The sequence below is a fragment of the Mesoplodon bidens genome (assembly GCF_964165515.1).
Source record: "Mesoplodon bidens genome assembly, chromosome: 3".
Classification (NCBI taxonomy): domain Eukaryota; kingdom Metazoa; phylum Chordata; class Mammalia; order Artiodactyla; family Ziphiidae; genus Mesoplodon; species Mesoplodon bidens.
In genome coordinates this window covers 32,940,051-32,956,427 of record NC_138178.1, presented here as the reverse complement: position 1 = coordinate 32,956,427, position 16,377 = coordinate 32,940,051, and the positions used below count along the sequence as shown (strand labels likewise).

The 16,377-nt window shown below is 39.9% G+C and overlaps 2 protein-coding genes across 2 annotated transcripts in view; both read left to right on the top strand.

The window, feature by feature from the left end:
• Positions 1 to 1,409: 1,409 nt before the first annotated feature.
• On the top strand, positions 1,410 to 10,041 carry BCL2A1 (BCL2 related protein A1; the record flags this gene model as incomplete). Its single annotated transcript, XM_081229486.1, has 2 exons — positions 1,410 to 1,829; positions 9,826 to 10,041. 2 exons carry the CDS (start codon positions 1,410 to 1,412, stop codon positions 9,931 to 9,933), a joined length of 528 nt encoding a protein of 175 aa, XP_081085612.1. The 3' UTR covers positions 9,934 to 10,041.
• Positions 10,042 to 16,163: 6,122 nt separating this feature from the next.
• Positions 16,164 to 16,377, top strand: part of LOC308613605 (5-formyltetrahydrofolate cyclo-ligase) — a 55,760-nt gene continuing 55,546 nt past the window's right edge. The window contains exon 1 of the mRNA XM_081227322.1: positions 16,164 to 16,373. Coding sequence (XP_081083448.1) covers positions 16,257 to 16,373 — 117 coding nt within the window. The 5' untranslated portion in view covers positions 16,164 to 16,256. The remainder of the gene's footprint in view (positions 16,374 to 16,377) is intronic.

Below are 16,377 nucleotides of genomic sequence, written 5' to 3'. Positions count from 1 at the left end.
TTAGGGCAGCCATAGATACTAGACTGTTTTGACAGGAGACTGGACTTAGGAAATGAATAACAGAAAGGAAAGGGATGGAGAAGCTTGAACCCCTTTAGTTTTTTTAATAAATTTATTTATTTTATTTATTTATTTTTGGCTGTGTTGGGTCTTCATTGCTGCGTGGGGGCTTTCTCTAGTTGTGGTGAGTGGGGTCTACTCTTTTTTGCAGTTCGCAGGCTCTAGGTGTGTGGGCTTCAGTAGTTGCAGCATGCGGGCTCAGCAGTTGTGGCTCGCGGGCTTAGTTGCTCTGTGGCATGTGGGATCTTCCCGGACCAGGGATCAGAACCCGTGTCCCCTGCATTGGTAGGTGGATTCTTAACCACTGCGCCACCAGGGAAGTCCCTAAAATGACCCATTTTAAAGTGAACAATTTAGTGATGTTTAGTATCTTCACAATGGTGTGCAGCCACCACCTCTATGTGGTCCCAAAACATTTTCATCACAAAATAAAATCCTGTACCTACTAAGCAGTTACTCCCCTCTCCTCTTAGCCTCCAGCAATCACCAAGTTGCTTTCTGTCTCTGGATTTACTTATTCTGGATATTTCACATAAATGGAATCATACAATATGTGACCTCTTACGTTTGGCTTCTTTCACTTGGCATCATGATTCTGAGGTTCATCCATGCTGTAACATGTATCCACACTTCCTTTCTATGGCGGAATAATCTTCCACAATTTATCTCCCCATCTGCAGATGGACATTTGGGTTGTTTCCACCTTTTGGCTATTTTAAGTGCTGCTGCTGTGAACATTCGTGTGTAAGGATTTGTGTGAGTCCCTGTTTTCAGTTCTTTTGGGCATATACTTATAAGTGGAATTTCTGGGTCATAAGGTAATTCTATATTTACCTTTTTTTTTTTTTTTTCCTTTTGGCCGCGCTGCACAGCACGTGGGATCTTAGTTCCCCAGCCAGAGGTGGAACCCGTGCCCCCAGCAGTGGATGCAGGGTCTTAACCACTCGAGTGCCAGGGAAGTCCCTATAGTATTTAACTTCTTGAGGAACTGCTAAACTTTTTACAGGGGTTGCACTCTTTTACAATCCTGCTAGCAGTGTATGAGGGTTCTAATTTCTCCACATCCTTGAATTTAAAACTTTTAAAAGTGCATTAATCACTTACAGGATGAGGAAGTGGCCTCTCTTTGAAAATTTTTCCTCTTTCACATGTTAAACTCTCTTTCACACAGAGCCTACGCATGAAAGTGACAAGGAGGAAGGATACTATCAAGTGATGCAAACAGAAATTCCACCAGCCTCCAGATACCATGTGTCATATTACGCCAAGCTGCGTGAGTTTGTGCTTCAGACTGCCTCAGTCCCGTCCAGGTGAACAAGCTCAAGACTTTGCTCTCCAGCAGGAAGATGATGACCGACAGCGAGTTTGGCTATATTCACATGCTGGCCCAGGACTACCTGAAGTACGTCTTGCAGATACCACAACCTGGATCTGGTCCAAGCAAAACATCCAGGGTGTTACAAGATGTTGCTTTCTCAGTCCAAAACGAAGTTGAAAAGAATTTGAAACCATGCTTGGACAATATGGATGTTGTGTCCATAGACACTGCCAGAACAATATTCAACCAAGTGATGGAAAGGGAATTTGAAGATGGCATCGTTAACTGGGGAAGGATTGTGACCATATTTGCATTTGAAGGCATTCTCATCAAGAAACTTCTAGGAGGGCGAATTGCCCCAGATGTGGACACTTACAAGGAGATTTCTTACTTTGTTGCAGAGTTCATAACCAAAAACACAGGAGAATGGATAAGGCAGAACGGAGGCTGGGTATGTGTGATGGAAATATTCTTTGTTGTTCTTTACTTTGAAATAGGAATTGACAGTTTCCTTGCTGATTAAAAAAAAAAAAAAAACTACCTAAGGATTATATTTTCTTTGGGTAGTTTGTTTTAAAAGTTTTAAAATTTTAAAATAAAATGTCTAGCTCATTTCCAATGAACCTTAAAACTTTATAGTTGGAAAACTCTTGTGGTTTCAGTTTTTATTCCTAACCGTGTACATTGCAGGAGTGAGTTTTGGGGATTAATAAAAGATGCACCTCCCTAATGCATCTTTAGAGTCAGAGTCTAGTCTGAGACTTAGCTCTTGTTAGCGTTGTCATGACAATGTAGAGTTAGTACAGAAAGAGTTGGTATTAGATGCTGTTATATTTAGATATTATGTTACAAAAGACAGGTGTAAATTTTTGCAGGTTCATTGCTTACAAATTGATTTTTTTTTTTCAGTTTTCTAATATGACAAATTCTGGCTGGTAAAGCTTGGTGACTAAAAAAAAATAATGTACTGCACCACCGGCAAGAAACTATTCAAGAATTTCCAAATAAAAATTCACTTTATTATCAGTGTCTCAAAGAGCTAAGATCGTGCAGGGAGCCTATATTACAACTCATATTGATAAGGGGCCTTTCCCAGCTGGACCTATATGCTTTTCTTTATATCCCAATACACTGAATACTTACTTTTTTACAGCACTTATGTCCTCTCTTCAACACAAACCTTGGCCTCCCCTCTTCCCAGAGCTATCCAGTGGTATCAATTCTTTTACATGCAAAACATGCCTGTTGAACATATCCATAGAAAATATACTCAGCACTTCTTTGTAAAAACAATTGTTATAAATTGTTAAATACTATGTAACAATACTAATATAATACTAAATAATTTATAGTATTTATAAATTATTTGTATAAATAGTACATGGTACTTATTCTGCTTTTTTTTTTATCCAAGGGCAATTTAATAAGTATTTTATTTTTATTTTTTAAAATTTATTTATTTTTATTTATTTATTTTTGGCTGTGTTAGGTCTTTGTTGCTATGTGCAGGCTTTCTCTAGGTGGGGCGAGTGGGGGCTACTCTTCATTGTGGTGTGTGGGCTTCCCATTGCAGTGGCTTCTCTTGTTGCAGAGCACGGGCTCTAGGCGCATGGGCTTCAGTAGTTGTGGCACACGGGTTCAGTAGTTGTGGCTCGCGGGCTCTAGAGCACAGGCTCAGTAGTTGTGGTGCATGGGCTTAGTTTTTCCACGTTAATAAGTATTTAAAAGAGTACTACAGGGACTTCCCTGGCGGTCCAAGGGTTAATTAAGACTCCATGCTTCCACTGCAGGGGGCTCAGTCGCAGCATAGTCAAAAAAAAAAAAAGAGTACTACGTATATATATACGCTGTTGTATGTAAATGCTGTTGAATGTTTGGTTCTTTCTAGCTGATGGATATTTATTTATTTCCAGAGCTATCACAAACAATACTTCATTGAATATCTTTAATCATGTCTTCCCTTGTGTGTGTGTTTTTCTAGGATGGATATTGGGACATAGAATTGCTAGGTCATGGTGTAAACACTTTTTAAAATTTACTAGATTCTTGTCCTCCAAAGTGGTTCTACCAAGTCATGCTCCCGTCACAGCTTGTTCAAATATCCCACATTTCCTCCCATCCCGGCTGACTAACATTAGGTTATAGTAGTCTGTCATAGTTTCCCTATTCTGCTGGCTTAAAAATATATACCTAATTTATCTTGTTTTAATTCTTGTGAATTTAAGCATCTTTTCATATTGAGCGTCTTTACATATGTTTATTGACCATTTGTAATTCTTATTCAGAGAACTGCCTATTTATATCCTTTGCTGTTTTCCTATTATTTTGTCTTTTTCTCACTGATTTGTAGGAATTCTTGGAATATTCTGGACACAAATTATTTTTATATATGTGACAGATATCTTCTAATTTGTTGTCTTTTAAAACTATAGCTGTCTTCGGTGCTTATGTTTTAAACGTTGATGAAATCTTTTACTTGATGTTTTTTGCATTTTGTTGAGGTCTTCCTGCAGAGTGATAGGGCCTACTGCAGCCACTCCCCTTCCTCCATCACCTTTTCTTCCTGGAACTCAGCCTGACTTGGGCCTAGACAAAGCATGTGAGATATTTGGTCGTGTTTTTTCCTGGTTGCTGTGGAAAGCTATACTGAAGGACGGGTGGAAGTTTCAGCTATTACACTGTGTAGGCTTCAAGTGAAAGGAGAAGTTCGTTAGCACAGAGGCCCACGTATGAGCGTACTAGTTTACAAGCTCTGCATGAGTGTGCACTGTATTTGGAACACCCAGAAAATGAATAAACGTTACTGAAAATTTTAACTTCTTAACAATAAATTTTGTAAGCTCCTGGAACTCATAATTAGTGGAGGGTGTGGAATTGTCTCTGAGAAAGTCTAGAAGTGTACTCATCTCTTGGGGGTGGTACAGGTGCAAGTGTGAGTGAGTATGGCAGGATATAAACACACATGTGCCCCCCCCACACACATCAGCCTTCACCAAGTCCTTATGTAGGTTTTAAGCTCTTGACTTTTACACTTGAACAGCTTAGACAGAATAGAAATGCCCTTTAAGATGTTATTTCAAAGCAACCTCAATATTCCTTTCCCAGCTCATAGGAGACACTGAATCTGTTCAAGACGGGCAGTGCTTTTTTGAATCAGTACAGACCAGCATGGCAAACCAGTATCTTCTTTGCATACTGATGTTGACAAATCTGCTCAAATGAATGAACCTACTCTTGAATGACTTACTTCCAGGGAAAGGGTACAATCCCATGCCTGTGCTAGTGGAGTCAGGTGGCCCATAGGAAGAGAGGAAGATGAGGAGGCATTTTACAACTTCATCAAGAAGCAAGCACCAACTTCTGACTTTCTACCGTCCTGGAAAACTCTCCAAGTCAGTCACTGATCTCTTGTCCTGTCCACAGTCATTCATATGTGCTTGTCATTGGCTCCAGATTAAAGATGCATGCCTATAATGAGAGATGAGAGGGGCATTTCGCCTACAACTAGAGAGTACCCATATTTAATTAAATTTTAAGTGTGCCCAGAGATTTTATGAAAACTTTTGGATCAAGAATGTGGTATGTGAGGACAGCAGAGATAATAAGAGCACCAACTCTGAATCAGACGGACCTGAGTTCATTTCATGCTTACTACCTGTGTGACGTAAACAAGTTATTTAACTTCCCTAAACCTCATGTGTAAAATGGGGAGACTATTGCTGTCTATCTCCCAGGACTGGTGTAAGGATTAAATCAGTTACTATTATATATAAAGCACCCAGAACACAGTTTCTACAAATAAGAACTCAATACAAGCTTAGGGCTATTGTTAGTAGTAGTAGTAGTAATGCCTAACTTCCCTGAATAGATTTAATCTGCAGAAATAATATCATCAACTATAGTTAGATATTAGCCACCATCTAAAACAGATGTCCTAAAGGTAAAAAAATAAGACCAGTGTATCAAAAATGGGGTCATAATCTCATAAGTTAGATTACTTTTGAGATTAAGTGAGTTACTTTCCTTCCTTTCTTCCTTCCCTCCCTCCTTCTCCCTTTTCTTTCTTTCCTTTTCTTTGCTGCTTCTCATCTCGCTTTCTATTCCCCTTCCACATTTACCGTTATTTCCTCCTGTCCCTCTGCCAATTTGACATGCTGAAAATGAATAGGCTCTCATAGATCTCACAGGAGAGCTAGTGCTATTTGTTTTTGTCAGTCTTTGGCATTCATGAGGAAAGGCTGGTTCTTAAAAACCATTAGAATGTGCCTGAGATGAAATTCATCGCATCCCTTGGGATTGCCTTTCCTTTACAGCTAGGTGGCTTTCTTACTTTTGCCCTCTTCACTTAAGCATTCTCCTGTGCCTGTGCTGGTTGAGTGGAAAGGACACTCAGCCCTCAGCTCCACACGGGAGGAATCATGTCTACCTAATGCACCACCGAATACTGCAGGTTTGGCCCAGGGCCTATGGTATAGAAGGTAGCCAACAAATATTTGTTGATGGAGTGATTGAATAAACTAGCATAGAAACTGAGATTTGAACTCTGGTTTTCCCATTCACTAGAATTGTGATCTTGAGTGAGTTTCAAAAGTAACTTGAAACTCAAATTCCTAATATAATAAATATAATAAATATTATATTATGTTATATGTAATATATAATGAAGACAGTAATACGTACCTTAGAAGGGAAGTTAAAAGATTAAAGGACATTTCTGTAAGAGTGCTTTGTAAACTGTCAGATATTAATACAACTATGAAGGTTATATGGGAAATTCCAGAAAGTTTAAATATGTAATTCTTAAAACTACTCTAATACCAAAAGAAAGCCCCTTTTGAAATTAGGGATGTACAGTCAGAATTGGTGCTTTCCAAGTGACCAGTATATTAAAGCCTGAGTCATAAGAGTTAGGCAAAGTAGGTTGTATTTTTTTATGATTGTCTTGCTTTAAATAATGGTCTGGTGAGGGCAAATAAAAGGACATACACAGGCATGTAGACGACTGACTAAGTATTCAATCCGGCAAAGGCATTTCCAAAAGGCGTAAAGATCTAGCAGCAATGTAATACAATCTCAAGAATTCTTACATATCCTTTGATTAAATAGATTTGGGGGCCAGATTCATCTTGTATTTCTTTTGAATTTTAACTTGAGATTTAAAAATCATTTAATGAAAACTAAGGTGAAACATAGTTTAAGTCTTCCTGTGGGTCCTTCAGGAAACCTAAGTTCAGCTCTCTAACCTTGGGAGTCACCCGTGACCCCTTTCACTCATACCCTCCGTCCAACTCATCAGCAAATTCTGTTGGGGGCACCTTTGAAATACTGCATATCCAGTGCATCCAGGCAACTTTCCTCTCTCACTTGACTATGTCAAGAGCCTCCTACCAGTGTCCCTACTTCCATACTTGCCCTGCCATGGTCTGTTCTCCACATAGCAGTCAGAGTGATTTTTTAAACAACTTGCCTCACTTATTCCATGTTAACACTTTCAGTGTCTACAGAATATCCCACCAGTTTTACGCATCATAATTTACTTAAGCAATTCCCAACTGTTAGACAGTTGGGTTGGTTTCTGTTTTCCCTTCTTAGAAATAATGCTTCAATACTGAACATGAAGATGGTTTCCCCCCCACATTTTAGAAGACTGCCTCATGATCACTTTCTAACACTAGAATGATTGGTTCATATATGAGTATAATTACACTACTTATACATATTGGAATACATATTGCTTTCAGAAGGTTTGTATCAATGGGACAATGTCACAACTTTACCAGCATTGGGCGGAACCATTAGATATAATTTTGAGGGTTTAATAGGCTTAAGATAACAAGGTCAATTTAATAGGTCTAAAAAACAATAACATGTATTAAAATGTGAATTTATTTAACTGCTAGTAATGTGGAATATTTTCCCATATACTTTTTTAAGACAATTCTATTTTTTTATACAGCAGGTTCTTGTTAGTTATCTATTTTATACATATTAGTGTATATATGTCAATCCTAACCTCCCAATTCATCCCATCCCCTCTTCCCCCCATATACCTGTTAATGATTTATATTTCTCTTTTTAACAGCCTTTGCCTTTTTTAACTATTAAGGGCTTGATGATTTTTCTCTTACATTTCAATGAACTCTTTCGTGGCAAATGTAAATAGTCTCCTGGTCTGTTGTTCTTATTTTAGTTTCTTATCGTTTTAAAAAACTTTAATCTTCGTATTGCTGAATTTGTCAGTTTTTTCCTTTGTTCACGCTTTAATATTTATTCATTTATTTATTATTTATTTATTTATTTTGGCTGTGCCCGGTCTTAGTTGTGGCATGCGGGTTTCTTATTAATCTTTTTTTGCGGTATGTGGGCCTCTCACTGTTGTGGCCTCTCCCGTTGCGGAGCACAGGCTCCGGACGCGCAGGCTCAACGGCCATGGCTCACGGGCCCAGCCGCTCTGCGGCATGTGGGATCTTCCCGGACCAGGGCACGAACCCGTGTCCCCTGCATTGGCAGGCGGACTCTCAACCACTGCGCCACCAGGGAAGTCCGTCATGTGGGTTTCTTAGTTGTGACATGCATGCGGGATCTAGTTCCCCGACCAGGGATCGAACCCGGGCCCCCTGCATTGGGAGCACGGAGTCTTACCACTGGACCACCAGGGAAGTCCCTCCTTTGTTCATGCTTTAGTTTAGAACTTTAATATATATAAGAGGATAACATATGAACTGCTTAATTGTAATAGATGGTGATCATTGTAACAATAATAAATATCATTTTGGAGTGCCCCAATAATACGGGGTTTGTGAAGATTCTAGGAAGGCGAGCACTGAAGTGGATGCACACCTAGAGTGTACGGGAAATGTGTGAGTGTGTAAGGGCAGGGGAAAGAGGAAGAAGAGAAGGGGCAGTCTGTCTCCTCTGTTAGTACGTGACAGCATGCATCTCACAGCATGACTCCACACTTCACACAGAGGGTTAGTGGAAGCTGGCTTTCTGGCTCAATCTTTTCAATGGAAAATTCCCCTGACTGGTGTTTGTCTGCGCTGCCAGTGATGCTCAAAAAGACAATTCCAAGGCACTACAGAGTTCTCTGTCAAAGAAATATGCTTGGTTTACATTTTGATATTAGTCACATAGACTGTGAACTACTTGAAGACATTTGTAACCCCCAGAAATGGAACTTGCTGGAGGTAGAGCAAATGTTTACAAGATGAACATTTAAAAAATATTATTTTAACTATTTTCTAATCTTCTTGGTGGTGGTTTGAAAATTTACGGAGTGAAAAGAACGGTGTCTGCATCCCAGTAGAGGTCCAAGCACTAAGAAGTCAGGTAACCTTATGTAACTTATTTTTTTCTGGACCTCAGTTTCCTCATTTGTCAAAATAAGAGAGGGCATTAGGCCGAGTGATCTCAGAGGTACTTTTCAGTGAGGATGATCTATAAGAATAGATTATAAATTAATTACATACAGTGTCTGGTTTATACTCTTATTTTTTTAAAAAAACATGTCTGATCAAAAAGAGAATGAATTGTAATGGAAACCACAATGTTCTCACAGGCTCAGAGGCACTGATTTAATCTGGCTTTACTGTTGAGTCCTTATGACCCTCAGCACAATGGGGTTTACAAATATAAATGCATATTTCAATACCAGACATTTAAAAGAGGGGAAAAAAGATAGATTTTCTGTCCTCTAGAGCTATGCCATCCAATATAGCAGCCACTTGTCAACTGTGACTCTTGAACAGTTGCAGTGTGGCTGGTCTGAATTAAGAGATGCCCTAAGTACAAACACACATTGGGTTTTAAAGATTCAGTACAAAAAAAAGTAAAATATCTTGTTTCCATATTGATTACATATTGAAATCATAACACTTTATTTATTTACTCATTCATTCATTCATTTATTTTTGGCTGTGAGGCAGGCATGCGGGATCCTAGTTCAGCAAGCAGGGATCGAACCCACGCCCCCTGCAGTGGAAGTGCAGAGTCTTAACCACTAGACCACTAGGGAAGTCCCAAGATCACAACGTTTTAGATGAACTAAACATATTTTAAAAATTAATTTTGCCTCTTTCTTTTTACTTTTAAGAATGTGGCTACTGGGAATTCCCTGGTGACCCAGTGGTTAAGGACTCTGCGCTTTCACTGCAGAAGGTGTGGGTTCAATCCTTGGTTGGGGAACTAAGAACCTGCAAAAAAAAAAAAATTGTGGCTACTAAAAAAAATTACATAGGTAGCTCGCACTATATTTTTATTGGACAGTGCTGCTCTAGAGCAGTCTGGAATGGGAGATAGAGAATGATAATAAGATGAATAGAATAAAACTGGTGAAAGTACAGAGAAGATTGACTACCTGCATTATTTAAATGAAAGTTTCTTTGCTTTTCATTCCAGCAAACTTAGTCTCCACTAATTTTTAAAATGTTAAATTTGTTCTCTCATAGGAAAATGGCTTTGTAAAGAAGTTTGAACCCAAATCTGGATGGCTGACTTTTCTGGAAGTTACAGGAAAGATCTGTGAAATATTATGTCTCCTGAAGCAATACTATTGACCAAAAAGGACACTCCATATTGTGAAATCTGCCTAATTTTCTTGAATTGTACAAGAAGCACTTGCCAACACTTACTTCTACTTCTAAACAAAGAACTTTGATGATATAACTTGACATTCCAGAGTTATGGGAATTTTGTCCCCATGTTAATGAATAAATTGTATGTATTTGTCTCTATACGTAATTTGTGTCCTGCCTGCGGGTCCAACAAAAGGGTAAAGCTCAATACAGGGTACAGAGATTGAATTAAGAGAATGATTACCAGGAAGGTGATGTCTTTGGCAGATTTTCTTAAGGGTGTGTCCATTACCCAAAAATCATTTTCGGTGTTGCCAGTCTAGACTGATGATGGGTGAGGTCTGCTTCCCATGTACCTCTGGGCTCCAAGCTTTCTGGAGTCCCCAGTGCCCCTAGATGCTTACATAGAGTTTTCCACCAATGCCCTCTCTGCCACACTTTAGAGTTGCCATGTAAAGTTGATGAATATGGCAACCAGATATGGAGGAGACTCCGGGATAGTCTGAACAAAGACAGGTAAATGATTCAACACTGGGCCACTGTTAAACTCTCTATTTAAAAATTTCACAAAGTAGAAAATTATGTCATTTATTAGCCCCTGTGTTCTGATTTTTAGGTCAGCAAATCTGGTTGCAATATGGGAGCACTGTACCTTGTTCTCGACTTTCCCACTCTTCCCTTTCCTCCCTCAATACAATGTCTGCCCCACTGGGGCTTGCTTTTCCTTTCCTAGGAAGTTGTTGATTGATCCAATAAAGAAACCAGAGCCTTCCCTCCCCAGCACCCGCTTCAGGCTATGGGCATTTTCACAGGGGATTTCAGTTAATTCATGCTTTACCTCTCATAGTGATTCTTAATGGTGGGGATTAGGACATTGGGGCAAGTCAGCAGGGAAATATTTTTGACAAAAGTAGCTTTGGTTACTTATCAAATCACATCTGAGAGGCAACTACCTAGGCCACCTGGGCTTGTGTCTGCACGAGGTAGGGAGCATTTTCTTTTTCCTCCTTCAGCCAAGTGCCTCCCCTCCCCCTACTGAACTGTGTTAAGTTTTAATTCATTTCTGCATTAATCAGAGCTAAGTGGTGGGAATGAATAGTCACGAACGGACATAAACAGGAAGCATGTGTAAGGGTACTGCTACCTGGAATACACTTGCACAAGAAACCACAAACCCTGGCTTTTACACTGCCATGATCTATTTAACAAAGTGACACTGGGATATCACTGACCATTTCTGGCTTGGTTGGTGACCTGGTCTTTCAAAGTGCAGCTCACTGTGTGTTCTGTTTAGCACTTTACTTAAAAGAAAAAAGGTTTTTATGAACCTCAACTCCTACCTCAAGCCAAACACAAAAATGAAAGTGAAAACAGGTCACAGACCTAAATGTTAACTATAAAACTCCAAGAGGAAAACACAGGAGAAAATCTTCACAACCTTGGAGTAGGCAAAGATTTCTTAGCTACAACACAAAAAACCTGAACCAGAAAAGAAAAAAAATGGTAATTTAGAAATCACCAAAATTTTAAAATTCTTTTAAAAAGACACAGTTAAGCAGTCAAAGAGAGGGTATGTGAATTATATCTCAATAAAGCTGTTAAAAAAAAAACTCAAAGAAAGCAAGCCATGGAATGAGAGATAATATATGTCACATTATTATCTGACAAAGGACTTGTATCCAGAATAAATATAATACTCATACAATTCGATAACAACAGGACCATCAACCTAATTTAAAAATTGGCAAAAAATTGGAACACACTTCACACACAAAAGTAGATGGTCAACAGACATGGAAAAGATGCTGGACACCATTAATCATGAGGGAGATGCAAATTAAAACCACAATGAGACCACTGCACATCCTCCAGGATGGCTAAAATAACAAAGACTAATAATACCACCCTTGAGGAAGATGTGGAATAACTGGAACTCTCATCTACCACTGGTGATAACGGTAAACTGTACAACTACTTTGGAAAACAGATTGACAACTTCTCATAAAGTTAAACACATACTTGCTGTAGGACCCAGCAACTCCACTCTTAGGTATTTATTCAAAAGAAATAAAAACATAGGGACTTCCCTGGTAGAGCAGTGGTTAAGAAGCCACCTGCCAATGCAGGGGACATGGGTTCGAGCCTTGGTCCAGGAAGATCCCACATGCCACGGAGCAACTAAGCCCAGGCGCCACAACTACTGAGCCTGCACTCTAGAGCCCGCGAGCCACAACTACTGAGCCTGCATGCCACAACTACTGAAGCCCGTGCACCTAGAGCCTGTGCTCCACAACAAGAGAAGCCACTGCAATGAGAAGCTTGCGCACCGCAACGAAGAGTAGTCCCTGCTCACAGCAATTAAAGAAAGCCCGTGTGCAGCAATGAAGACCCAACACAGCCAATAATAAATAAATAAATAAATAAATTTATTTAAAAAAAAATCACTTCCTTACTCTATGGCCCTACAATTTGTTCCAGGCCCATCTTGTTCCTGCCTCAACTCTAGAATCAAGAAGCCCTGGTTGTTTATCAGAGAATATTTAGAAATCAAGATCTGGATGCTAGATTTCATTGCTACTGCAGTGTCACCGCTTCTAGGCCCTCTCCCAAACAGAGCTAGGAAATATATGTGTGCTTTTAACATACATATCTCTATTTATTTCTGTATCTATCCATTTGTTTATATATTTAAAACCATGGGTTCATACTGACACTTCAGGGTTTTTTTGGAGTATAGTTGATTTACAGTGTTGTGTTAGTTTCAATACTGACACTTCTAATTATCCAGCACCACAGGGTTCATTCCCCAATTCTCTCTTTCTTTATGTGTAACTTGTTTTTCCAACAAGGAGAAACCTGACTCATTATCCACAATATCTTTCCTTATTTGTTCAATTCTAGAATAAAGTTGCTTCACAATTGTTAATATACATCCCTGTGAAAAATAAACATACTAACTAGAGTGCAATATTTGTATAAAGTTATTTTTGTCTTTGGCCTTACAGTATACAGTCAAAATACTGTTTTCCAAACTTACTTAGTTTTTTTTCTTCTCCACCCACTTGTTGTGGTTATGCTAATCATTGACAATACAGTTCAGTCCGTTCGTCCCTGCTTGTATTCTATTTTGGCTTCTCTCCACACCGTTCTTGTATGCATACGTATGTAGAACATTATAAGGGTTCCCATTTCTCCACACCCTTGTCAACATTTATCTCTTGTTTTTTGGACTATAGCCACCCTAGTAAGAAATGGTACCTCTCTGTGGTTTTGATTTGGATTTCTCTAATGACTTAATGGTGATCTTTTTAAGTGCTTATTGGTCATATGGATATCTGATGTGGAGAAATGTCTATTCAAGTCCTTTGTGCATTTTTATTATTTATTTATTTATTTTATTTATTTATTTATTTATTTTTTTGTGGTGCGTGGGCCTCTCACTGCCGTGGCCTCTCCGTTTGCGGAGCACAGGCTCCGGATGCGCAGGCTCAGCGGCCATGGCTCACAGGCCCAGCCGCTCCGCGGCATGTGGTATCTTCCCAGACCGGGGCACGAACCCGTGTCCCCTCCATCGGCAGGCGGACCCTCAACCACTGCGCCACCAGGGAAGCCCCTTTGCGCATTTTTAAATTGGATTATCTTTTTTTTTTAATTACTGAGTTGAAGAGTTTTTTATATATTTTAGATACAAGTCCCTTGTCAGATATATGACTTGTGTGAATATTCTCTCCCAGTCTGTAGGCTGTCTTTTCATTTTCTTGATAGTGTCCTTTGATGCACAAATTTTTTTTTTTTTTTAAGATGTTGGGGGTAGGAGTTTATTAATTTATTAATTTATTTTTGCTGTGTTGGGTCTTCATTTCTGTGCGAGGGCTTTCTCTAGTTGTGGCAAGCGGGGGCCACTCTTCATCGCAGTGCGCGGACCTCTCACTCTCGCGGCCTCTCTTGTTGCAGAGCACAGGCTCCAGACGCGCAGGCTCAGTAGTTGTGGCTCACGGGCCTAGTTGCTCCGTGGCATGTGGGATCTTCCCAGACCAGGGCTCGAACCCGTGTCTCCTGCATTAGCAGGCAGATTCTCAACCACTGCGCCACCAGGGAAGCCCCCGATGCACAAATGTTTTTAATTTTGATGAAGTCCAATTTACTTTTCCTTTCTTGCTTGTGGTTTTGGTGTTCTAAGAAACCACTGCTGAAGCCAAGGTGATGAAGATTTATGCCTATGTTTTCTTCCAAGAGTTTCATTTTAGCTCTTATATTTAGGTCTTTGATCTATTTTGAGTTAACTTTTGCATGTAGACATTTAGTTGTCCCAGCATCATTTGTTAGAAAAGACTATTCTTTACCTATAGAATTATCTTGGTACTTTTGTCAAAAAAAAAAAAAAAACCCATCAACTATAAATGTAAAGGCTTATTTCTGGACTCTCAATTCTATGACATTTTCCTATCTATCTTTAAGCAAATACCATACTGTCTTGATTACTGTAACTCTGTAGTAACTTTTGAAGTTGGAAAGTTCTTTTTCAAGGTTGCTTTGGTTTTTCTGGGTTCCTTGCATTTCCATATGAATTTTAGGATTGGCTTATTGATTTCTGCAAAAAGGCCAAATTTGATAGGGACTGTATTGATTCTATAGATTAATTTGTGGAGTACTGCTACCTTAAAAATACTAAGTCTTCCGATCTATAAACATGAGCTGTCCTTTCACTTATACACGTTTTCTTTCTTTCAACAATGCCATGTAGCTTTCACAAGTTTAACTCTCCCTTTGTTAAATTTATTCCTAAGTATTTTATTTTTCTAATGCTCTTGTAAATGGAATTTTTTTAAAATGTCAGATTATTCATTGTTAGCATATAGAAATCTGTATTAGAGCTCTTCAGAGACACTGAACGAATGGGATATATATATATATATATATACCTTATATTTTATATATACCTGATAGTATATCTCCTATTAATATTATCTCCTGGTATATGTGTATGTGTATATATATATACGTATGTATTGATACAGAATAGACAATATCTATCTAGAAAGAGAACATAAAGAATTGGCTTATGTGATTATGGAGGCTAGGAAGTCTGTTCTATGTCTCCTGTTCTTTCTATTCTATTCCACTGGTCCACTGTATATTCAAGTGGCAGTACCACACTGTTTTAATTATAGAGCCTTTATAATATGTTTCAGTGTCTGGAAAGGCTAGTTCCCTGCTGCGGTCTTTTGTTTTTTCAGCGTTTTCCTAGCTATTCTTCAATGCTTCTTTTTCCACACACATTTTAGCAAAGCTGATTTACTGACATAAAACTTATTAAACTTTCACATAGACTTGCTATATTTTCTCTAAATTTCCAACAATTTCAAAGTTTATTTTCTTTATCCACCGAATAATTAAATTTCTCACCTTTTCATCAGATTACTGACCCTTTCTCCACGCCTAGTTATTCCCTTGAGCTACTATCCTCTCTCTTCCCAATCCAGGTCACATGCCCTGCAAGAGAAAAAAATTCTTGGTGTCTCCACTTCCTGAAGTCTTCTGTTTCTGAAGGAACAGAACTTTTTTTAAATTTTTCATTTTATTTTTTTAGCCATGCGGCATGTGGGATCTCAGTTCCCCCACCAGGGATGAACCCACACCCCCTGCTTTGGAAGCGTTGTCTTAACCACTGGACCGCCAGGGAAGTCCCGGAACAGAACTTTTATAGTAAGTTCCAGTTATTCTACAGCGAAAATACTGTTGGACCTTGAGCCTGTAATGAACTAACTTTCAGTCCTGAGTTCTCCAGAGGTGAACAGAAGAGACATGCTGATAGTAAGAGAAAATCACTTGCTTCATCAAGCATCTGTCCCGCCCATCGGCAGTAAACCAGCTCCCTCCCAGCTACTGGAAAAGAAAAAGAGGAAGGCGTTGTTACAGACAAAAGTCATCTTCCCTTTAGCTAACGGGACTGTGTACCATGTAGATTTCTCTATTCGGCCTGCCTTTGCCTTTTCAGGCCCCAGAGAGCCCCAGTACTACACGACACGTGGCACCCAGGGAATCCTGAGTCTTTATAGAACTCCTTCCAGTAGTACCGCCGGCCCAGGGAGGTCAGGCGTGCAGATCTGTCACGGCTGCCCTCGACTTGCTGGGGGAGGGGCGTACATTGACCGCGAAAGCTGCACGTAGTTCGGGTACCAAGGGCGGGAGGCGTGGTGCGCCCGGCGACCCGGAAGCGGGGGGCGCGCCCGGCCGAGCCCGGACACTCCCCGGGGCCAGCGGACCCAGCGGCCTGCGGACGGGACTCGGATCGCACCCGCGATATGGCGGCGGCGGCCGTGAGCAGCGCCAAGCGGAGCCTGCGGGCCGAGCTGAAGCGGCGTCTGCGGGCGCTGAGCGCCGAGGAGCGGCTGCGCCAGTCCCGCCTCTTGGCCCAGAAGGTGG